The sequence below is a fragment of the Littorina saxatilis genome, linkage group LG5 (genome assembly GCF_037325665.1).
Source record: "Littorina saxatilis isolate snail1 linkage group LG5, US_GU_Lsax_2.0, whole genome shotgun sequence".
In the NCBI taxonomy this organism is placed as follows: Eukaryota; Metazoa; Mollusca; class Gastropoda; order Littorinimorpha; family Littorinidae; genus Littorina; species Littorina saxatilis.
Genome location: NC_090249.1, coordinates 13,785,044 through 13,811,476, shown reverse-complemented (window position 1 = coordinate 13,811,476; position 26,433 = coordinate 13,785,044). Strand labels below are relative to the sequence as shown.

The following is a 26,433-nucleotide window of genomic DNA, read 5'->3' as shown; positions in this document are numbered from 1 at the left end:
ATTGTCTATATAGATTTCTCCGCAAAATGTGTATTTCACACAAACACGTGCACTCACAAAAGCTTTTTGCAAAAGAAGAACAAGTTTAACTTAAGTACAAACATAGTTTTTATTTCTTGCAAAATATCCTTTCAGTTATTTCACATGCACATTTCACATTCTCCATTCTGAAAATCTTACAATCTTTTGTTAATATTTATACAGCAACGTTGTTTTAAACAGTCTCCTCAATAGGATTTTACTCTGCAAGGTTACTATATCTCAATAATTCAGGACATTCATTCTTATTCAGGACATCAGTCGGTGAACGTTGACAACCTTAAGTTTGTCTAGCGATTGAAGAAACACCAGTTTGGGAAGCATACGTTCTCTTCCTGGCAAATCACAGTTAAAAAATCCATCAACATGTAGAAGAAACCTACTGACAGAACCATTTCTTGGGTCTACTAATTCAAACAAATGATGCTGTCACAGAAAAAATACCAGTCATTAAAGGATGCTTGAAAAGGTGCCCATATTTGACAAAAATGTATGCGCTCTATCTTTCAGCAGAAGAAGAACACATTTTAACTGCAATTTAAACTCGGCAGTTATTTATACCTTTTTTTCACAGCCACACTTCTAGGAGAAAGGACAACAAAATTAGTTTTCCAGGACTTGCTGTAACTGGTTTACAAGCATTCTTTGTAATCAAAAAACCAAAAACACTAAAAACAATTCCTTTGTCATTTAACAAAAAATCGTCTTTCATTTTACAGAATGAACAAAAACAAATCTTGACATTACTTTATTCACTCCAGTCATTTTGCACAATCAGTCTCACTATCCCACGCTCCTGTAGCTACATGTATTAGCAACATTTTGTTTCCCTTCATGTTTTTGGTTATGAAATTGGAACTTCCATTTTGTAGTCCTTTAACCCCAAACAAAATTCACGTCACCAACTTGAAAGAATGCAGTAAAATTAAAATCGTTGATGTGACAGAGGAAACTAGAAGCAGGATTCTACAGTGTGTGAGATTCATGAAGAGGTACGTGGTGGTTTGCAGTGAACCTGGTTGAACAGTCGGTCCTTGACAACCTGCGACATCAGACCATGGATTGCCTCGATCGTTGTTTTGCACCTGCAACACGGATAAGCAAACACTGTCACTTAATGATCTTTTTTAATTATGCATTGGACAGGTGCGATATGTGGAAACAAAATCACAATGTGCCAATGATACCTACAGGTTTTTCATAAATTTGTGCTCCCATGACGAACATATATGGAATACAGTAAGTTCTAACACGTCTTGGCTTAAGCCTGTCCTTCTTCTTCTTCTTCTTCTTCGTTCATGGGCTTAGACTCCCACGTTCACTCATGGTTTTAGCACCAGTGGATTTTTACGTGTATGACCGTTTTTACCCTGCCATATAGGCAGCATACGCCGATTTCGGGGGAGGCATGCTTGGTATTTGCGTGTATCTATAACCCACCGAACTCTGACATGGATTACAGGATCTTTTCCATGCGCACTTGGTCTTGTGCTTGTGTGAACACACGAAGGGGGTTAAGTCACTAGCAGGTCTGCACATAAGTTGACCTGGGAGATCGGGAAAATCTCCACTCTTAACCCACCAGGCGGCAGCGACCGGGATTCGAACTCACGACCTCCCGATTAGGAGGCCGACATCTTACCACCACGCCACTGCGCCCGTCTTAAGCCTGTCCTTACACTGGGGCAAGTCAACTATGCGAAGTATACTTCGCGAAGCTGGCTGCACGAAGCTTTAGCACTGAGTTTTCACTAAAAAGACTTGGCGAAGCTGGCTGCACGAAGCTTTAGCACCGAGTTTTCACAAAAAAGACTTGGCGAAGCTGGCTGCACGAAGCTTTAGCACTGAGTTTTCACTAAAAAGACTTGGCAAAGCTGGCTGCACGAAGCTTTAGCACTGAGTTTTCAGTAAAAAGACTTGGCGAAGCTGGCTGCACAAAGCTTTAGCACTGAGTTTTCAGTAAAAAGACTTGGCGAAGCTGGCTGCATGAAGCTCTAGCACTGAGTTTTCACTAAAAAGACTTCAATCTCAATTAAGGACCGCCTTTACCTAAAATTCTGGCGAGCCTGAAGCTTATTCTACTAAGCTGACACCCTCTGCCTCCTTTAGAATGAGGCATATACACACATACACACATGTGCACTGACCCGTCTTTAGTGGCCTTGGCCAGTTTGTCCTCTGTCTTCTTGTCCTGTGTGTCCATCCCAAACATGAAGCCGCCACGCCCCAGCTGTGTCTCCGACTGCTCCAGCTTGTCTGCTAGGTCAAATATCTGACCTGTTGTGTACTCTGCATTCTGTACAGAAATAAAAGTCAGGGATGTGTGGAAAAACTACACATGGGACAAAAACACCTGAGGATAATCTAATACAGTGGTACCCCCATTTTAAGACCTTAAAAAGTCTGAGAGAATGAGGGAGTCTTTAAACTGAGGTTTGTTTGTTTGTTTGTTTGTTCGTTCATGGGCTGAAACTCCCACGGCTTTTACGTGTATGACCGTTTTTACCCCGCCATTTAGGCAACCATACGCCGCTTTCGGAGGAAGCATGCTGGGTATTTTCGTGTTTCTATAACCCACCGAACTCTGACATGGATTGCATGATCTTTTTCGTGCGCACTTGGTCTTGTGCTTGCGTGTAGTACACACGGGGGTGTTCGGACACCGAGGAGAGTCTGCACACAAAGTTGACTCTGAGAAATAAATCTCTCGCCGAACGTGGGGACGAACTCACGCTGACAGCGGCCAACTGGATACAAATCCAGCGCGCTACCGACTGAGCTACATCCCCGCCCCTAAACTGAGGTAAATTGACAGAGGCTATGAACAGAAAATGTGAAAAAAATAAGGTCTTAAAAGAGAGGAAAAGTTAAATTGGGTGTTCCACTGTACATTCAGCTGGACTGAATAATACAGATCATATAGATCTGACAACATTTACCATAATGCAAGGATGCTTTGGATGGTCACAAGTGTCATGTCATTGCAGGTACAATGGACTCCCCCCTCAAAAAAAAAGTTAACAAAAGAACTTTAGAGGAGTGAGTCTGAAAATGGAGGTAAATTTACAGAGGCTAAGAACAGAAAATCTGAAAAAGTAAAGGCTTTAAAGAGGGGTTGTTTTAAATTTGGAGGGGGGGTCAACTTTAAGGTTGACACCCAAGGGGTATATTTTTGAGATGCATACGAAACCTACTGAAGTTTTCCAAGTCAAATGATAGATTTCAAAACGAGGAAAAAAAGAGCAGAAGAGCAAAATAATACTGACTGTGAGCAGACTGGAGGAGCTGAGAGTGTTGACCCAGTACTTATTCCACAGGGAGTCTAGCAGCCGTCTGTCCATGGAAGATTTGAAGTACGAGATCTCCAGGGAGTAGTAGCTGAGAATAACAACAACAACAACGAATCATTTTGCTGAAAAAATCTTGCAGTTCAAACCATAAAAATTATCAGTTATGATATGACCTCATGATATGACAAACTATCAAAAAGCATCTTTAATCCATGAAACAATCTTTAGCAGTTGTGACAAAAAACGTGCATCATTTACAAAAACCTTAAAGACCCCTTCTGCATCTTATTTTCTTGAAGAAAAAAAAATTCTTTGTCAAAGACCTCTTCACTACACTGTAACAGCCATAACATCCTAAGACACTGTTTTGAACAAAACTTTCTGCAACTAGCAAATGCAATAAGATTGTTAAGTACATAAACTTACTTTTTGCAGTGAACACCAAAATCTTCGATCTTGTTGAGAGGGATGGACTGGTATTCAGACGGACCCTCATCAGGTGGCTTGTAACCCTGTCATTCCAACAGCCATTGTAAGCAATACATAACCATTTATGGCCCAAAATTAAGTAACATGGTCACACACTTTATGTCGTAACCAATGAAAAAGCTGTTGTTAATTCCCCATCTACTGTTTTCCAGGAACAGATAAATCATGCACCCATACACAAACCAGGTTTCCTTCCATGAAACGCTAAAAGATTACACAGATACACTTTTGTTGCATTGTGAAAGTGTCACACACACCTACATAACATTTGTTCAATTAAAAACGAAACAAAACAATACAACCACATCAACTATTGTGGTCAACAAAATGGAAAATGTTACCGCAAACAGTGGTACCATTTATGCAGAGAAAAGCTAAGAAAAGTACTGTCTATAAAAGCTGATGTATTATGTCTCCCGTGAAAAGTCATATACATGTAACACACAGAGTTATACTGTGCATACCTTGGGGTAAGTTCTGAACGCACCAATGTTGACTTTGCCTGCTGAAATGGTCCGCACTGGATCAATCTGAAACATGCAATAACTTCTTTAAATTTAACCGATTTTGGGGCTAAAGCAAACAATCAAACCATAACACAATTCTCTCATAAAGCAGATAGATGCCTGCAACAAATAGGTCACATCTGAAAGAAGAAACATCTGGCCTTTCACCAAGGGCTGTTAACACTAACTATTGAATTTCCTTCACAGAAAAACAAAAATTGCATTTGGTTTGAATGAGCTAGCAGTACAAAAGAATGGTCTGAATGTGAATGAGACCTACATTAACTTTTCAAATAGATTTCAGTGATCTTTTATTTATTTTGTCAGTGCAACTGGCAAACAAGCACATCAGTTTTAATCTCTAATACTCAACTCTAATCAAAAGAATAAAATCCTTGCAGAACTAACCACAATGGCAACAAAAGGCTCCTGGAATTGCTGGTTCAACATCTGTGTGCTGACATCAATACCAGACAACCAGCAGCCGTAACCTGGGTGACTGTGGTACCAACCAATGGCGTTCTCCAGACGACCAACCTGTTGAAATAACAATGCCACGTGATCATCTTGTATTTTTTTTAAGGCCCATGCTCTTGGCGTTCTACTCCAATTAAAACTGTTCTATTCTGTCTTAAATGACAAAGATAATGAACAAACACAGAGCACTAAAGAATACTGCACTTGATGAGTATACAATCTACAGTCGAACCCATATAATGATATATATATATATACTAGAATGAATACCCGCTTCGCCGGGTAGCCGGCTTCGCCGGGAAGAAGTACTCAGAGCCGTGCGCCGGCTTCGCCGGGTCCGAACAATGGACCCGCCAAGCTTAGGTCCCTCCCAGATTCGTGGAATGGGAACAGCACGAAAATGATTCAGTGGCCATAATGCCATTCCTGACCATATCGAGTCCCATCCTTGTCGACGAATGTAACCGTGTTAATCACCTTTGGAGGCGAACTCCACTCAAACAGGACTGAGCAAGTTATGGCTTCTCAAAGGAAGGCCAGTACATAAAATTACACAAAAGCCGCCAGACCACATCACAAACAGAACTGAACAATGCACAGGTGTTGCTTACATAGAGACACACACACTCACACACACACACACAAAAACACAGAGAAGCCGTATCTATAGAGAGATAGATGACAGTGTATTTTTCGCGTGGCTATAAATTGATTCGACCTTTGCACTTTTACAGTGAGGATAATTTACGGGTCCAATTTACGTTCTGTACACTGCGTTGACCTTCTAAAAATAGTAACAGTAACAGAACGCCGGGAATATCCGAAGACGCTCCTTGTCACACAAAAGTGCACCAAACGAAGGAAGGGAGGTAAACGCTGAAAACCTGGAGAAGATGAGAAGATAAGGAAGAGTTACTTATAATGGTGAAATGAACACAAAAACTAAAATCATTTCAGCGCTGCGCGCTGAGAGCACGTGTTGAAATATCTCATCGATGATATTGTGTCCGGGGTGTAGCTGAATACGGTGTCCAAATTTGAAAAAGATCCACCGAGAACTTTGGCTTTGGTGTGTCGGTATGGGGGCCCGGGTAGCTGAGGTGGAACCAAAATAGCTGAGGTGGAACCAAAATCGGTTCAGCGCTGCGCGCTGAGAGCACGTGTTGAAATATCGACCAGGTTGTGTCCTGTACCGGGTCAACCTGAATATGCCCACCAAATTTGAAGCAGATCCATCGAGGACTTTGGCCGTGCATCGCGCACAGACAGATACACAGACAGATACACAGACACACAGACACTAGTCGTATATATATATAGATACCGACCACTCAAGGGACCAGCCGAAGGTGGTCTTATAGACAAATGGTCATTATGGGAAGGTGAATTATAAAGGAAAGAATCTCATACATAGGGGATCCTTCCGCATGGTCGTTAACAAGAGGTGTTCTTCCGCATGGTCGTTAAAAAGAGGTGTTCGCCAGGGCAGGTTCCACTGTACTAGGAAACTTCCTACTCCACTAAATTGTTGGGAGTTATGTGGGCCACACAAGCTTCCTCTCAACAAAATATAGTATGAAGTGAACTAAGCCAATCCTAGTAATAATTAAAACATTTAAAAAGTCTTCTTTACTTCATCATCAACATACTTTGGATTGGTTTCAGGTTTAACTGAATTTTACCTCACTGAGTCTCTCTCTTTGTCCGACACATTTTGTCCATTTTCCTCCCCCCCTAATCTGTCCCAGAGTCAAATTTCAGGACAAACTCATGAAAGCAAGATGCACAAGATCCATTATATCTCATCCATATACCAACCTGCTTAGCTGCCTCAGTGTATGAAGCCATGTACTCATAAGCCTGGGCCTGGGCATTGACGCGTGTCTCTGTTCCTTCCACAGGCAACGCCACACCATCCATGACAATCATTGTGTTGCCGTCCACTTTGCCCAGCAACAGACCCATGACCTCTAGGTTGCCACCTGACCGAGCATGCATCACCATCTTCAGCAGTGCCAAGGCTGAAATCTTGATGTGCTTGAAGTAATGAGGACTGAAACAATCAATACAGGGATGTGAACTATGAAATAAAACTGCTACAAACTTCTGGCCTCAGGTTAACATTGACGTCCCTGACCTGATGTCAGCATCTGTAAACTACGGAACGCGGATCGTATCAACTGATGCATCAAATTGATGCATCCGAAACCAAGAATTTGATGCATCATTTTCACAATTTGATGCATCGTTTGGATGCATCAGAATTTTCGTTTTTTTCCGGAAAGTGCCAGGCAAAAAGCAAAAATTGAACCGGAATACGAAGCGAAACGAACGTTGGAAAACGAAAGTTTGAGTCGAAGGTCAAGGGCGTCAAAACTTCGTGTGCACAGAAAACAAACCACAAACAAACAAAAAAATGCCTTAAAATGCATAATGCCGTGACTTTGACTTGTTCCCTATTTAATGGTATGTTGTACGTTTATTTTTGTTTTATCTAACCAATCTGTTTATATTCGTCAAAATGTCATTTAAAGTTTTTCCGTGCTCAGGCATTTCTTACGGAAAGACCGGAAATGAATGATCTTTTGCATGCACACAAAACAGAAAGTGATGCATCATCAAAATGATGCATCATTTTCTAAAAGAATGCATCATTTTCTTATCGGATGCATCAGTTTTGGAAAATGATGCATCCTTTTTGAAAATGATGCATCCTTTTGTAAAAATGATGCATCAAATTGTGAAAATGATGCATCAAATCTTGGTTTTGGATGCATCAATTTGATGCATCAGTTGATACGATCCGCGTTCCGTAGTAAACAAGATCTGGCAGGTGGCACAGTGGGGTAGATGAGATTGAGAGGAAGGAGGATGCTAAATAAAAAACAGTGAAAGAAACATACTTTGTCCCAAATGTTGCTATCACAACCAAGAGTATAATTGTAAATTCAATTTATTTGAGTCCGGTCTGCCCAGTGAAAAATGGTATGCTATACTACCAGCAAACTTTGGACCCCCTTCCTTACCTTTGCTAATCCCCAATAGGCCAGAATAATGTGCTACTGCTAGCAGCATGAGGAACAAGGATATAAACTGAAAGTACCTGGGTTTCAACTTACATCGACTTAAACAAAAGTGCTTCTTCACTTAAGGAACTTATTGATCCAAGCGAAGCGAGCGAAGCAAGCGAAGCTAGGTTGGTCCCACACTAGAGTTGATTTCAACCAAATGATGTGTGTGTGTTAGAACCCCTAAAACTTTCACAGTTTTGACTCGACTACAACACAAATTGGCACAGGCAATGTTATTGATCCCAGGAAGGTTTTAAGACATAAATCGTTTTGATCCGACATCGAAAACGGCAGTTACAAGCGCTTCCAATTTCTAAGTCATAACAAAGAAGGAGGTCAAACCCAGGTCAAGAAGACAATCAAAACTCATGACGTCAAACTCATGACATCATTCTCTTCAACACAAGGAGCTGAATTCAAAATGTTATGACATCAGAGAAAGGGAGAATGTACGTTCTGGCTCACCGATTCCGACAGACCCTAAATATTAACGCAAAATAGGCTTCTGGACTAAACTTTTACTAAAATGAAACATGCGACAAAATCAGAAAAATACTGCATAAATCCATACCAAAAAAAAATACAGTAAAGTAAGGTTGTTTTGAACCAATGCCGGGTCTGTCGGAATCGGTAACCCAGAACGTACATTCCCCCTTTCTCTTATACAACATTCTTAAGCTCAATACGCTCTCTCATTTACAAACTTTACTTCATGTGTTCTTTCACTTTTAGAATTATATCTGATACATGCAATGTGACTGTCTAAACGAATAGTTAACTCTTTACAAGTGATTCTATTTTTACTTTTTCTTCCCGTCCTATTTGAATCCCCTTTTTTAAAAACTGCTTTTTCAGATCTTCTATATCGATTGGCTTGTTATATTCAGCTCGTGTTTTTGTTTGAATACTTGCTTTCTTACTTTTGTAGTCATCAAAGTCTGTTTGTATCTGTTTGAATTCTTCGTCAGAAACTTTTGAATCTTCAAGTGCTTTACTGATAGACAGTTTTAGGCTAGACAATTTTGATGATGCAAGAGTGGAAATGGATTCGTGTTTTTCAAGCTTTTTCACAATTTTTTTCATTATAGCTGATGCTATAAATGATAAACCACCAACTGCTGCTGCAACACCACCTAGGATTAGAGAAACTGGAGTCCCTACTCCGGTAGCTAACAGAATTGTTCCCGTTACACCTGCAGCTGATGCAAGGATAGTAGAACCAGTGCTGGCATTAGAAAGGCTGTTGTAAGTTGTTGAGTACTTACGTCTAGCGCGAGAATATTTTTCTAATTCATCTTCTAGTTGTTTTTGTATATTACTAATGTGCGCCAGTCTGAATTGTTGACTTTCTGCTGCACTTTCATCAATATTAGGATAAAGCTTCACACTGCTAGTCATCTTTTTAATGCAAAATATAAAATATTTATCTTAATTCTCACTGGCCAGTGTTTCTGCTAAGCTTTGAAGCTGTTCATTGCTTAACACCTTATCTGTATAGTAGAAAGCAATCAAATCAAGATAAGTAAGATTAATACTTCTTATTTCTGTTAAATTATTTATATCTGCGTTAACAACAACATTTTGGTTTGACGTCTGTTTCTTTATTGTGTTAGAATCCTTTTGAACAGCAATAAATACTCTGACTTCTTCAACATTTAATGGTCTCCAGTTGAGATTTATTCCTCTCATTAGAACAGTGTTTGTGGTTTCTTCCCTTTTCCTGACAACTATATCAAATATCATAGTTGCATTCTGCCCTATTGGAAGCTTGGGTATAAAATCGACAATGGTGTCAGCGTCCTTTTCAACACTTTGTTTTCTGTGAATGAGATAGTTGTTCTTATGGAAAGGTTTAACTGCAACTTCTCCCCTGCTGTTAAACGCAGGAACAAGGCTAACAATTAGTGGTTTAGCATTGATTGACTTACGGAATGTGTCGTCTTTTCCAACAAGAGTGTATGGACTCACAAATTCAAACTTCATTTCCCAGTCAATCTTTTTTATAACAGGACTAAGTACCCATTTTTTATTCTGATGTTTCCACATGTAGTATATGTCATCGACAATTGGATCAGGTACATTAACATCACGGATTTGACCTAGTTTGAGGAATCTTGGTTTCTTTTCATCGTCGATTTCCTTTCTCTTGTAATGACCAGTGTCTGTAAACTCGAATGCATACACTGCACCAACTTCAGCATTGCTCTCAAAGTCGATAGCGTCTGCTAAATCTTTCAACTCTATAGTTGAACATGCAACAGGATAAATTATTGTAGGTCCACTCGACATTTTAATACTCAATATTTTATGGAACTATTTCCAATGTAATGTTAAACAAACAATCAACTGGTTGTCCACTTTGATTTTTCAGATCAATGTGTAGGAATTCATGACACCCTTCCTCCAAGTCCTTGAACTGAAGTGTCTTAAATGTTGGCACGTGCATTTTACAAAAAGAGGCATCACTCGGTGGAAGAATCCTAAGCAGATCAGAACGCTGATCATTAAACAGATTATAGGATGTGTTAAGCTCTCTCATGTGAACAAACAGTACACTGTTAACATCCATGTCAATGGGACGTGTTCCCTTGTATATATTTGTAATTCCAAGCATATCAAGGAGTTTGGTTGGAAACTCAAATGATCTGTTTACTTCTCTAGTTTTGGGCATAGTAAGAGTAGCAATGAGACTTGCATGATTTAAACTCGCTGTAATACCTACTGGAGCAAACAATTCTTTCTCTAAAGTGCAGAAGTCATAGTAACCATCTTCTACAGAATGTGTTTTACCATTAATTCTAACCCAGTTGTTATTCTTTTTTTTACTGATATTATACCAAGTAACCTTGTACATAATTTCATGCAGTGCAACTTTCATTCCTCCATTTTGATTGTTGATAGGGTTTGCAAGTTTAACTGGCACACCAGTCTTCACATTTGTTAGTGTGATAAACATTTTTTATTCAACAACAAAAATGATTCAGTATAAATTCAACAAAGACGTTAAATACAAAACTGGACCATATTACAATCCAAAGACTATTTCTTTCCATGAGTTGGACTTTGCTGTAACAGAAACACAATCCATTCGCGTTAAAGTGCCTGACCCATTCCATTCTTACCTAAATCCCCCAATCAAAAATGATAGTGTTCCAAAGATGTGGAACTCTCACCCAATTCAGTTCTATCAGAATCAGTTAAACTTTGCAATATTCTGTGCAACCACAGGATGTGGAGTGTCCTATGCAGACCACATGAATAATTCAAACTTACTGACAAAGTGTGTGTACACATTTCACGTTTACTATCAGTGCAGGAGAATCTTGTCTGAACTTCAGGCACCAATGCCGCATGAAAAGAGCTGGAACCCATTCAACAATAGGATAAACATGAAAGTGTATGAGCGTCTCTGCAATGAATTCAATATAGATTTTAAGACCGACTTTAGGCAAAAGCAAGACAAAAACCATGGCATGGGAACACTATATTTATGGGGTGTCCACAGGAGGTATAATTTTGATTACTGGCCAGGTCATACATCTTTTTCTTCAAATGTGCAGGTACAGTTAGGATCAATAGAACAACAGCACCACAATGCATGGACTACTTTTATATTAGACACCGGCAAAGGTTTCACTGGATCAGGTGTTGAAAGGATCAATGAATCTATCCGAACATATGCGTGGTGCTTGCTAGGCTCGCAGGCACAGACACGATCAAACATACTGAGAACAAGCACAGGGTTTGGTGCACAGAAACAGTTGTTATCAAATTTAGAAGATGTCATAAACTCTGCAGTTGATCTGCCTTCCAGCATCAAAAGGTATCAAGACTCTCTCCGTTATGCAAGATCAAAAGTTGACTTTGCTGTTGGTAACGGCCTTTACATGTTACCTTCTGATCTCCAGCTGCAGATTGGAACAATAACAAATTATAACAATGAAATCATTATTGCTAGTGACACCCAGCCGCTTGGAAAGGGTGAAGAACTGAATTCAGAAATCAGAACGATGCTACAGCCATATCACAATGAACAGAAACAAAGCGTGACAAGTGAAGATCGGGCTGCAGGTGAAGATCATTCTGTCACTAGTGATGATCAAGCTGTTAGTATTAGTGATGATCATGAATCGCAGAAGACTGCTCTAGTAATTGGTGGAGTGGGTGTAGGCTTACTTTTGCTTTATTCTCGTTAGCAGAACACCTGCAATTAAAACTATTAGAGTCCAGAGATGTTCAGCCATGAAACCAACAACTTTACCTGCAAAAGATAACAGCCAGCTAACAATTGAACCAATGATTCCTGGAAGTGCACCCAAAGCTTTTGCTGCTAGTTTCTTTAATAGTTCTGCAATGTGTTTGAGTTGTTTCTTTACCCATCCCGGATCAGATGGAGATGAAGGTGAAGGTGGAGGTGGAGGTGTGACAGTGCCACCTGTGAGTGCGAACACTAATGTGCTTATTGCAAATCCTAACGCAGTTAGTATACTAGCTATTGTGATTCCCTGCTCTCTGAAAAGCGTTCTAATTCTTTCAGCAAGAGTTGTGTCTTCGTAAAGGATTCTTTGAATTGTATTTTTTATTCTGCTGACCTGTGTTCTCAGTTGTTCTCTATTGTTACTTAGAACTTCTAACCTTATGGCTTTCTCCTCCTGCAAATCTTTTAAACGCTTAGAAATTCTGTTTTTTACTTCTTGTTCTAGGTTCAAATCATCAGCATCAGCAAGTTTTTGTTTCTCTTTGTTTATATCTTCATCCAGCTGACCTAGTTTTGACAGATTATTTGCTATTTCACCTCTGATGGTTTGTAGTGATTGATTAAGGGCTTCTATTTCTCTCATAGGTAATAGTTCATGTGGAGTCTTCAGTGAAGTTTCCTCAGAAAAAGAAGTCTCTATCTCTTGTATAAGTTGATCAGCCTCATCTGCAAGTTTATTAAGATCTTGCAATGGAACAGATTCTATTTGAGTAGCAGTTGGTAGTCCTAGTTCTGCTTGTTGAAGTAAGGAAACAACATGGGAAGATGATGACCGTGTGCTAGGCACAATATCTAATTGCCTAAGTCGATTAGCAGTAAGTTTTTGTTTTAGTGAAACTTTTGATAGAAACTTAGCAGGATTAGATTTATATGTAAGTTGGACTTTTTCTCCTTTATCGCTAGTTGTATATAAATGATTTGCTTCCATTTTGAACTGGTTTGGATCTAAAACATCAGGTTCTTCTCCTAAACTTTTGTAGAAATCTCTAACTTTACCTTCCAGAAGTTCATGTCGTGCCACCTCATAATGCAGTGAATGATGGTAGGGAACCAAAGGGATTGCTTCGCTCATGTCGTCCGCTGGCTCAAATAAATCTTCAAATCCACCTTCTGCCATTTGTAACTTATTTTTTATTTTGAAAATAAAAAAAGATGGCACAATCGTTCGGTTCTGTTCTTGATCCTTACAGAAGGCTGAAAGAACCTCTCGGGGTAAAAGGAATAAGGCAAACAGTTATAGTTACAAATAATCCTTCTACTATTGATCAGAATGAAATACTTACTGTTAGGTTTCCTAATCTAGGTAAGAACGATGTTATTGTACCAGGCACTGTAAGACTATCATTCAAATTAGAATTAGAATCTGGCTCAGATGAAAATAGGACTTTGGCTTATAATGTAGGAAGAGCAATTGTGAGGAAGATCACTGTCAAACTGGAAGGGCGGGAAGTGATGTCATTGAATAATGCAGATGTATTTTTAGTTTATGCAGATAATTGGTTAACTGACAATGAAAAGAAAAACAGAGTGTTTCAAGGGATTCAGTCAGACAATGGGATAAAAGTTAGAATAGGAGCAGGAGATAAAGCTGACAACAAAAAAGATAACGCTGTCAATGTTGCTTTTGGAAACAAATTTTGTATTCCACTTGACTTTGAACTCATAAATTCACATCCTCCCTTCTATCAAGGAGCATTGCGTGACAGGCTGTCATACGACCTGACTTTCAATAGTTATGATCGTGTTATGCTTTCACAAGACCCGGAAGCAAAGTATAAGGTGTCTGGAATTTCTTTAGAGTTTGATGTTGTAAACCATCCTGAACTGGCTAGACTTATAGAAAATCAGTACAGTTCTAAGCTGCCTATCTATTATGAAAGAGTGTTGAATCACAGTACACTTTCAAAAAGCCAGGCTGATCCAATCTGGAACATTAACTTGAATACACCAGCTAGGTCAATGAAGGGAATACTTATGTTGTTTGAGGAACCAAAAGATTCATATGAAAGGCAAATAGAAAAGTTTTACAATCCACTAATCAATAGAGTATATTGCACAATTGAAGGGCAGCCAAACCAAATATTTGCATCTGGCATGCTGCCATACCAACACTATGATGAAGCAAGAAAGTACTTTACTGGAGGAAGATTGAAAGACCCAACATCTGATCTTGTGGCTAAAGATCTACATTTACACGGTGTTGGCGTAGAAGATTTCTTGACAAATAAATATGCGTTATGGCTGGATCTCAGAACAACTGACGACAACAAACTGCATGGAAGTGGAAGGCGAATTGAAAACGGATCAGAAGGAATCACAATACAAATTGAAAAGGAAGTAGGGAGTAGTAGTAAATCAGTTAAGATCTACGTGTTTGTTGTGTCAGATGCGCAGTTAAACATCTCTGAAAGCAGATTACAGGATATTGTTTATTGAACGTGTTAAAATGAAGTATCTAGATTTTCTGCCAAAAGATCCACACTGTTCTTTGATTTGTGGGGCAACAGGTTGCGGCAAAACAAGATATGTTTTGGATTTATTACAGACTGTTTACATAAATCACTTTGAACACATAGTAATATTCTGTCCAACCATAAAGCATAACAGAACATACAAGGAGAGAAAATTCATATGGTCTGATCAAAATATATTTATTGTAAATCCTTCTGATCGTCTAAATGTTTGCTTGGAGCATTATTTCGATCTTTTTCAGAACACACCAACACTGTTTATTATTGATGACTGTGCAGCAGAACGTGACATTGTTAGAAAGAAAAGTGCACTAGCAAAGCTTGCATTCAGTGGACGACATGCATTAATATCAGTTTGGATATTAACACAAAAATACAATGCAGTTCTGAAAGACTTTAGAGAGCAACTCAAAACAATAACATTGTTCTATTCAAAGGACCGTGACAGTTTTGAAGAGTGCCTTCGAGAAAATGATGTCATTGAAAACAAACAGGAGAGAGAAAGAATAAAGAATAATCTGAAATCTTCTAAGCACTCGAAACTGGTTTTAAAAACTGATCAACCAGTTCAGTATGTATGTTTGTAGAAATCCTTGCTAAGTTCTTGTCAAGTTCTTACACAAGTTCTTGTCAAGTTCTTACACAAGTTCTTGTCAAGTTCTTACACAAGTTCTTGTCAAGTTCTTACACAAGTTCTTACACAAGTTCTTACACAAGTTCTTGTCAAGTTCTTACTAAGATCTTACTAAGTTCTTACCCAAGTTCCTACCCAAGTTCCTACCTAAGTTCTTACTCAAGTTCCTACCTAAGTTCTTGTTAAGTTCCTACCCAAGTTCTTACTCAAGTTTAATTTCTAGATTTTAATTTTATTCTGCATCAAAATAAAATGAACTGTGATGAATTGCTGATGCAGACTGCTACAGATATTGAAATCTGTGACAGTAGGACTATACCTGATAAAAAAGAAAGATTGTATTCACTTGCTGTTTGTGGAAAAACAAAACACTACCTTGGGCGGCAGTTAACTGTGGAAGAAGTACAACATCTTTCCTCAGAAGATATAGAAAAGTATCATGGACGGTATGAATCAGTGCTTGGTTCTAAGATGGTTAGAAGTATTGGACAGACTGTTATAGGTTTGTACACAAAGATTTTTGGACATTTTACACCTCTCGACTCGGAGGAAGACTTAACACATGATCTAACTCATGACCCTGTTGTTTCCAAGTCCCTCGAATCTCTTGCCTGTGGCCTGTATTATCGATTTGGTGCTTTATTAGTACCATTTGTTGCTGGATTAATTACTTTCAAACACATTAATTTTCAGAATAAAAAAGATGACAGATCAGTTGAAGCAGACAGTGGAGCAGACGAAAATACCAGAAGTGAACACAGTGACAAAGAAACCTGGTAGAGTAGAAGCAGGAAAAAAACTAGCCGAATGGAACAGACAAAAAAAGTTAAATCAAAAGGCAAAGCAGAACATTATGTCTGAAGTTGAGCAGACACCAAACATTCCTGAAGTGACTAAGGTCACACAAACTGATCAAGAATTAAAATCTTCATTTCTATCATACAGAAAAGTAGCTGTAGCAGCTGTTGTTGGAGGAGGTGGATACTTGCTTTACAAACTTTGGCAAGGCAAATATAAAGTGTCAGAAAAACCAAAATCAGAAACACCAAAATCAGAAACACCAAAACCAACAAACAAAGCAGTACAAACAATAAAAAAGCCCACAGTAGTACCTGCAGTGGATTCATTTCATATGGAATAATTTTAATATTTTAATTTTGATAACATAAAAATGAGTTCTGAAAAGACAATAGTTAATCTAGTTTATCACGCTGCAGTGATTGGAGGCTTGAGTGTAGGTTACACAATGCTGGGTAAAAGTCTCCTCAGAATGAAACCAGCCGACTTGGGAAAGTTAGACTTCGAAGACGGTGCTAAACTAATTGGTGTTGTGACAGCTTCCTTTGCAACAAAAGACTTTTTGGTGAAGCAAGGAATTATTCCAGAAAATATAAACATGTAAGACAATAAAATGGCTAGCTTGGTTATGATGGTGGGAGGTGCGATTGTAAATGCGCTTGCATTTTCTGGCAGCAACTATTTGTTTTCTAAACTGCAAAATGGTGAAGAGAGGGAAAGGCACAACAAAGCCATAGAACAACTGGCGAAAGCACAGGATGAATACGAGAAGAAACGAATTGCGCAGTTAGACTTTATGAATGATAAACTCAGGCAGCAAGGACATGCAAACAAAACCTTTGCCAATGTTGATGCAGCCATTCAAGAATACTATCTTGTAACTGGAAAGAAAATGAAGACAAGTGCTCCTCCAAAACTGGGTGACTTTTATCAGCCTTCAGAAGAGCAGAAGGTGGGCGAGATTGTTTTCATTGTTATTGGTATGGCTGTTGTTTACTTTATTTCGCGTGCTGTCAAATCTTAATATTCTGTCATTTAAAAAACCATGAGTGATGCTTTGTTATCTAAAATATATTATTCCCCAAAAGGATACTGGAAAGGAAGAACTGCTATTGACAAGCTCAGTGACGCAGCAGGTGTTTCTCAAGATATAGCAAAGAAATGGTTGTCAAAGCAGGCAGTTTGGCAGATCTATTTACCTGCACCAAGAAAAATTACACGACCACACTTTGTTAACATTAAACCGAATGACACTCATCAAATAGACCTGCTGTATTTACCGCATGACACAGTCAGAAGGAAGAAATATAAGTATGCACTGACTGTAGTTGATGTTGCAACAAGATACAAAGATGCTGAACCGTTGACAGAGAAAAGTGCTATAGCTACAGCTGTTGCCCTGCAAGAAATTTACAGACGTGGACCACTAAAGTATCCCAGAATGATTCAGTGCGATGATGGTAAGGAGTTTAAAGGAGCTGTCAACCAGCTTCTGTTAAAACATCATGTTACAGTGAAGAGAGGTATTCCAGGAAACCACAGGTCACAGGCTATTGTTGAGAGCTTTAACAAACAGTTGGCAGAAAAACTGTTTTCATATCAGTACCATCAGGAATTTTTGGACACAGAAAGTAAATTGCGTAACACTGAATGGGTCAAAAGATTACCATCAGTACTTAGAGCAATGAATCTGGAGGTATTTAAAGCTACAGGGTTAAGACCAGTTGATGCAATCAAACAGAAAACAATACCTGTTGCTCCAAAGTCAACAACACCAGTGGCATTACTACCTTTCAATCAGAAAGTCAGATATTTATATGCACCCGGTGAAGCTGAGGGTGACAGCAGGAAGCGTGCAACGGATCCAATCTGGAGTATTAACATTCATGAAATCAAGAGAGTAGTAGAGACAAAACCACCTATATATTACTTGAGAGAACCAGCACCGCAAAGAGCCTTTGTAAAAGAGGAATTACAATTAGTTCCACGTGGTACAAATGTTAAATGATTTTTTATTTCAGATTTTATAGTGTTAACAAAAATGGAAGCTCTGAGAAAGAATTCTAAGCAACTTCATTTTTTTAATTTATATTTTTATTTTGAGTTATAAAATCAAACTCACAGCGATGGAAGACTCTGTATTAGAATCTTTATCGACAGTATTTGACACCGTTGAATTACAAGTAACGGATCCTCAAAATGTGCAGTCCAGTGTGCAAGACGCCATTGAACAAATTCCAAACAATTTGTTGATTGAACCTCCAGTAAAAGTGCAGATAGTCAGTTTGATAAAATACAAAACAGTCAGTGATGAGGTGCTAGAAGTTCATGTTTCAACCAGACAACTAGCACTTAATTCTATGGCAGAATTGAATGGAAACTGGGCAGATGAAATGATGAAACGGTTTGAGCAAGCTGCAGAGGATGCAAAGATGAAAGGATCCGGATGGTCAGAAGGTGAAATTATAAAAATAGAATTGAAGCTAAGTAAATTTGCCCCCATCAGAGGTAGAAGTTACATACCTTTACCTCCTGCTCTTGTCAAAAAACGTGCTGTGCTGAACATAAAGAATGATGATGACAAATGTTTTATGTGGTGTGTTCTGGCAAGACTGTACAGTGTAAAGAAAAATGCAGAAAGAGTGTCTAACTATCATGCATACAGAAATAAACTAAACTTTACTGGTATTGAATTTCCTGTCAGCATTACAAGCATTGACAAATTTGAACAGCAAAACAAACCCATCACCGTAAATGTTTACACGTGGGATGAGGAAGATGAACTGAAACCAGTCAGAATATCAAAGAACTCACCAACGATTGGTGATTGTGATACTAACCATGTTGACATGTTACTAATGACTGATGGTGTAAAATATCATTACACTTTGATTCGTACAATGAGTAGACTGATGGCGAGCACAAGCAATCACAATAGTAAACAAGACTTTTGTAGGCGATGTCTCTTGCGTATTCCATCAATTCATGCAGCACTTATACACAAGCAACATTGTAAGAGCGTTGATGATGCGGTCGTGAAGTTAACAACACCACCGCCAGACAGCAAAGTGTATTTTAAGAATGTATGCAAACTACAGAAAAGTCCTTATGTTGTTTATGCTGACTTTGAATCTATCATTGTGCCATATGAAGGACCTTTACCAAAAGACCTACCTAAAACAGTAACTCTAAGTAATCATCAAGTCTGTTCATATGCATTTATTGTTGTTAGTTCAGATGGTAAACATTCTAAACCGCAATTGTACAGAGGACCTAATGCAGCAAAGAACTTCTTACAGCAAATGAACCAAGTGCGAAATGACTGCTCCAAACAACTGAATCTTTCAGACATTGTTATGAAACCTGAAGACCAAGAACAGTTTAACTCTACCACACAGTGTTGGATATGCGAACAAAGTCTAACACCAAACACAGACAATCCAATAGTAAGAGATCATGATCATGTAAGTGGGCAGTTCCGAGGAGCAGCACACAGCAAATGTAATCTACAATTAAAGTTTGATCCTAAGACTTGGAAGCTTCCAATCTTCTTCCATAACTTGCGCGGTTATGATTCACATCTGATCATGCAGGCAGTAACTGATGAATACAAAGCAAGATGCATTGCGCAGTCTTCAGAAAAGTACATGGCCTTTACTCTGAATAGTTTATACTTCTACGATTCTGCTCAACATCTGATGGGAACACTTGAGTCTTTATCTTCATCACTAACTGCTTTCCCAATCACATGTAAGTACTTTGACAGTGACTTAGTTAGAAAGGGAGTCTATCCATATGAATACATGGATTCGTGGGAGAGGTTTGATGAAGATGAGTTACCACCAAAGGATGCTTACTTCTCACGGCTGAAGGGTAAAGGTATAAGTGACGAAGACTATGAACACGCTAAGACTGCATGGAATAAATTAGGATGTAATACAATGGGTGATTATCATGATCAATATTTGTTGGCTGATGTTTGTTTACTTGCAGATATATTTGAGAATTACAGAAGAACATGTATGAAGCACTACAATCTAGATCCTTCACATTACATATCTGCACCAGGCATGAGCTGGGATGCATTTCTTAGATTTACAGGAGTAAAGATTGACTTGCTATCAGATCTACCTACACTTCAGATGATTGAAAATGGACTACGTGGAGGAATCAGTATGGCTTCACACAATTACTGCAAAGCCAACAACAAATACTTGGACGACTTTGATCCTATGAAACCTTCTAATTACATCATGTATCTAGATGCAAACAATTTGTATGGTTGGGCAATGTGTCAGACGCTTCCACTTCGGAACTTTAAGATCTATTCAGGACCATTTTCACAATGTGTTGTGCTGACAATATTAAAAGCAGGCCCAGACAGTCGAAAGGGATGGATACTAGAAGTTGACTTAGACTATCCACTATCACTTCATGATCTACATAATGATTATCCTTTAGCGGCTGAGAGGTTAAAAGTAAACCCAAGAGAACCTCCAAAGCTGGTGCCCAATCTGTTTCACAAAAAGAAGTATGTGTGTCACTACAGACTGTTACAGTTTTACATTAGACATGGATTGATTTTGAAGGCTGTTCATCGTATAATTTTATTTGATCAAGAACAGTTTATGAAACCTTACATCATGAAAAACACAGAACTGAGAACCAAAGCCGCTGATGCATCAGAGAAAGACTTTTTTAAACTGATGAACAACAGTTGCTTTGGTAAGACAATGGAAAACCCACACAAGAGAAAGGATGTTAGACTTGTTACAAGAGAAAATGAGGCCATCAAGCTGACATCCAAACCACAGTATCAAAACTTTAAATACTTTCATGAACAGCTGTATGGTATCTTAATGAAAAAACTTGTAGTCAAGCTTGACAAACCAGTATTCATAGGCTTTACTGTGCTAGAGTTGTCAAAACTGTTGATGCTTGAGTTTTTGTATGATTATTTGAAACCAAGATATCCCAAATCGAGAGTACTTTACACAGACACAGATTCATTCTTACTTGACATTCCAGCGGATGACATTTACAAAGATCTAGAAGCTGAAAGTCCTGCAGTAAAAGGAAAAGATTCTTTTTATGACACTTGCGACTACCCTAAAGAATCACCATTGCACTCAAATGTTAACAAGAAGGTTATTGGAAAGATGAAAGATGAAATGAATGGGAAGATAATTAAGGAGTATGTTGGATTGCGTGCAAAGATGTACAGTGTTGCAAGTGAGAAAGGGGTGGTTAAAAAAGCAAAGGGTGTAAGCAAACAGGTTGTAAAGTCGAGCATATCGCATGATAACTACAAGGAAGCACTGTTTCAGAAGCGAGTGTTTTACCATGACAACCCTAAGATCAGTTCCGCGCTTCATCAGATCAACACAACTATTGTAAACAAGAAATCTTTAGATGCTAATGACACAAAGCGCGTTTATTCATCACCAGAATATTCTTATGCAATTGGCCACTGGAGAACAAACGCAAATAGTCTGAGTGTGTAATAAGAATTTTTGTCAATCGGGAAAACCCGCTATGACAGCTTTGTTTTGACTGCAGCGGGGGAGAGGAAGTTGCTTGCGTTTGGGAAGTGTTTGTGAAAGGGGAGTACTAGGCTTTGTTGAGTTTCAAAGCAGCCACCAAGTACACTTATCAAAAGCTTGAATAAAATAAACAAGTCAATTGAATAAGTTAACACTCGGCGGCCGCCCGAAGGCAGCCTAAATATTGAAGCGTAGTGAAGCGTAGTGAAGCGTAGTGAAGCGAAGCGTTGAAACAGAGTGAAGCAAAACCAATAACACAGCTGAAGCAGGGTGTTGAAGCAGGATGATTAAGAAGACAGCCAAAGCAGGGCAGGCGCAGCAAACCGTACATGCATGATCGTTACTATATTTAGAATCACGTCATTACTATTTTTGAAACCGTACATGCATGATCGTTACTATATTTAGAATCACGTCATTACTATTTTTGAAACCGTACATGCATGATCGTTACTATATTTAGAATCACGTCATTACTATTTTTGAAACCGTACATGCATGATCGTTACTATATTTAGAATCACGTCATTACTATTTTTGAAACCGTACATGCATGATCGTTACTATATTTAAACACTTGTCTAACAGTGCAGGCGCAGTGTGATACTTCTGTTGTTGCGCACAAACAAGCACTGTAAGTCTAAGACTGGGACTGTTGGAGCTCTGATGTGACAGGAATATGCGGCGTTTCTGACCAGTACTCTCTGTACTCTTCGATCTGGAGCATCTCTTCGATTTGTTTAAGTTTGCCCATGATAAAACTGATTGGCAAACCAACAGTGGCAAATCGCGGAAATGCATAAAGCGATCTAGCAACGGCGCGTAGTCTACGCGCATGAACATCGGAATAGCCAGTTTTTGCTTTCAACCAGTCAGCCCACGTTTCTTTCATTCTCCCTTCTTTTCTTTGCTTCTCCTGCCATTGTTTGCACATAATCAAAAACTGTCCAAACTGAATGTAAATTAAGATTTGTTGTGCGTCCTGTCTTTTGAGATTTCTTATCCCTTTTTGCAGTCTTTCCACAATATCTTTTTCATTTTCTGCTTGAGCAAAATAAGCATTTGTGAAAGCTTCTGTGGATATAGCATGGCTAACATCTGCTTGGTTTGAAACGAGATAGTGATGTAAATCACTTGGCGTTGTTGGTTCTACTCTCTTTTTCTTTCCGTCTTTTTCTTTGAACAAATCTTCTATCTTCCTTTTTGGTTTTTTGGGCAGTCTCATTAATCCTTCTGTTTTAGCCTTAACTGCTATTAAGGCCATCTGCTCAAAATATTTTCTATTCTCTTCTAGTACATGCTGTTCTTCTTCTGTCCAAAATTCTGATGGTGTTGGCGCTGGTAGTGGGACATTACAAGCTTGTTCCATGTCAGGTAGAATTAAAGTTGTTGGCCGCCTAGAATAATCTAACAATTCTTGATGTCCTGAGCTAACCCTATAGATTCTTGAGACAGGCAAAACACTTTTCTCACAGAAAACACGTCTTCACACCACCACAGCACCAGGAAAAATGACAAACACACGCTGGCTCTTTGGAGAGCGTCTAAAAATAAAGTGGCTTAACCAGGTTGCAGGCCTGGCAAACACACGCTGGCTGTTTGGAGAGCGTCTAAAAATAAAGTGGCTTAACCAGGTTCTGGGTTACTGATTCCGACAGACCCGGCATTGGTTCAAAACAACCTTACTTTACTGTATTTTTTTTGTATGGATTTATGCAGTATTTTTCTGATTTTGTCGCATGTTTCATTTTAGTAAAAGTTTAGTCCAGAAGCCTATTTTGCGTTAATATTTAGGGTCTGTCGGAATCGGTGAGCCAGAACGTACATTCTCCCTTTCTCTACATCTTCCATGACGTCAAACTTGAGGATTCCATTTCCAAGCTAAAGTCTTTGTGTACATCAAATCTGGTAGCACGAGATGTTGTAAGAGACACCGTGAATTACTTGCAATCCTGGTGAGTTGGTTGATATGATGGACGACGACAACAACAACAACAACAACAACAACAACAACAACAACAACAACACCTCCACCACCAACAACAAAAAACAACAACACCACCACCACCACCACTAACAACAACAACAACAACAACAACAACAACAACAACAACAACAACAACAACTACAACTACAACGACACCACCACCACAACCACCACAACCACCAACAACGAGATGTTGTAAGAGACACCGTGAATTACTTGCAATCCTGGTGAGTTGGTTGATATGATGGACGACGACAACAACAACAACAACAAACAACAACAACACCTCCACCACCAACAACAAAAAAACAACAACACCACCACCACCACCACTAACAACAACAACAACAACAACAACTACAACGACACCACCACCACAACCACCAACAACAAAAATCCATTAAAAACCGTTATTTTCCATTTCTCAACCGATTTTTATGAACATTTGTGAAAAGGTCCGTTGTGCCTTACTGAAGATATCGAGATGTTGGACGAGACTTCGTTATTTACTTGTAATCAGGTAATCTAGGTGTACATCAAATCTCGTAGCACGAGATATTGGACGAGACTTCGTCATTTGCTTGTAATCAGGTAATCTTGGTGTACATGAAATCTGGTAGCACGAGATGTTGGACGAGACTTCGTTATTTACTTGTAATCAGGTAATCTAGGTGTACATCATATCTCGTAGCACGAGATGTTGGACGAGACTTCGTCATTTGCTTGTAATCGCTCTCTCTCTCTCTCTCTCTCTCTCTCTCTCTCTCTCTCTCTCTCTCTCTCTCTCTCTCTCTCTCTCTCTCTCTCTCTCTCTGCCAAACATATATGCATTTACCATCCAAAGCACTGCATTTTCCGAGGAAAGATATCATCATAAACAGAGAGAGAGAGAGAGAGAGAGAGAGAGAGAGAGAGAGAGAGAGAGAGAGAGAGAGAGAGAGAGAGAGAGAGAGAGTAAACAAGTATGAAACAATAACAACAAAACAACAACAAGAACATTACACACAAAAAAGGACAGTATTGTCATCAAAACAACAACAACAAACACAACAGCCACAACAACAACCACAACAACTGACAAGATTTCTAGGTGTGGAACCTCTCTCTCTCTCTCTCTCTCTCTCTCTCTCTCTCTCTCTCTCTCTCTCTCTCTCTCTCTCTCTCTCAATGATGGCTCCTTCGCTTGGGGTATGCAGTGCCAGGCACTGCACTTCTACTTAATTAATAAATATCAGCTGAATTGATCATCTTGAACCACTCAAATCTGTAATTAACTGAATTTCTTACTTTGGGTCCGTTGTTCATGAGACAGCATCTTCTTCTTGTGAGTATCAATTTTGCTTTGAGTTGGGATAATAACAATGTGTCCTGTGGTATACAAAGTCGGCCTTGCATACTTACTCTTTCTCCCATGGCTTGGCTGTTAAGATGTCTTGCTGTTGCTTGCTGTCAAACCGATAGATTTCATCAGCAGCGCTTACAGATTCAATGTTATTTGCCAACGACCAAGTTTTCTGTGCATTCTGGGCGTCCATCTTGATTTTAGTAGCCTCGCACTCAACAGTAGCTCCGCATAGAACTGATAAACATAATTATTAGGTTTGTAAAAATAATAATAACAATCTATACCTTTTATCATCAATTAATTTTCTAAGTAAATCAAGCAAACTGGTAGTTACAGTATGTACATTTTCAATATTTATTTTAGAACGTTCCGGTATATATAATTATGTGTGGAAGACGGGCCTACTTTCGCTTTCGTGTTAAAGTTGCAGATTCATTCACTTATTCGGGGTGTTGCAGGTAGCTCTGTCTCCTCCTTGGGGATGAAGCTACCAGGGGAAGGGATTGTGTTGGAGGTGCGGGTAGAGGGGTAGCCCTCCCGGTGCTCCCCCTTGGACCTCCCTAGTCTAGGACCCTGGGTCTTCGCGAGGTGGCCTTTGTGGCGTAATCCCTCCGGACTAGCATAACGTTTCCCTATCCCAAGACCGACCGTGCGTGGTCTATGACCACATCCTCTACGAGGTGACCCTATCAACTAGGCAGCGCAAGCCCCTAGGCGAAACACGGCGGATCTAGAGGAGAGAACCTCGATAAATAAAAACCTGAGCTGCCACTGGAAGACGGAGCATGTTGGCTGAGGACAGCGGGCAGACCTCCTGTGCCGACACCCATCTACAGGAGAAAACCAGGCATGCACGCATCAAACCCAACATGGCCATACAAAAAAAATTCACTTATTCCTGAGCGTGTCATGCCAAACGACCTTCATCGTCAACTGTTAATATTTTGGACTGATTTTGACACTGGAATAAATTGTTTAGTTTCAGGCCAACATACTGACTGTTTTGATATTCATCCTTAGCGGATTATGACTTTATTCAGTTATTCTGCAGAAAAACAGAAATGCTGGAGAAAAACTGTTTGTTTCTGCAGCATTTCTGCATAATGTCATTTTTCCGCGAGAGCAACGTTTTTTCTGCAGTAAAACAGTTTTATATTTTTGCTCAAAATCTTTTTTATCCAGTGTGATTTGTCGTTTAGAATGGCAAAATGGCAAAACAAAATAAAAGCGGACGTATTTTGCAGTGTGTGCTCGAAATCGTCGAATCAGTTCAGCCTCCGATCAAAACTTCCTTCTGCGCTCGTCGTGATAAATTCAAGTCGGTTCTACGAATAATAAATATTCTGCATTCCTTTGTCACGACACCCTAGCCAGAATATTCATGGTCCGTCAAGTTAAAACTGAGTCAGCGGGACAGACGACGGAACAGAGACCGAGAGAGAGAAACTGCGAGACTCGAGACTGAGACTGAGACTGAACTTTATTTTACAAGGATGAAGATTTAAGGCTAGACCTTTTCTTACAA

General features: G+C 39.2%; 1 protein-coding gene across 1 annotated transcript; it reads right to left on the bottom strand.

Annotated features, from left to right (window-relative positions):
• Positions 1-90: 90 nt before the first annotated feature.
• LOC138966353 (COP9 signalosome complex subunit 5-like) lies at positions 91-25,129 on the bottom strand. Its single transcript, XM_070338551.1, has 8 exons — positions 24,965-25,129; positions 6,620-6,854; positions 4,733-4,861; positions 4,283-4,348; positions 3,756-3,841; positions 3,306-3,417; positions 2,187-2,335; positions 91-1,124 (listed from the first exon to the last, which is right to left on the bottom strand). Exons 1-8 carry the CDS (start codon positions 25,096-25,098, stop codon positions 1,022-1,024), a joined length of 1,014 nt encoding a protein of 337 aa, XP_070194652.1. The 5' UTR covers positions 25,099-25,129; the 3' UTR covers positions 91-1,021.
• Between the last annotated feature and the right edge of the window lie 1,304 nt (positions 25,130-26,433).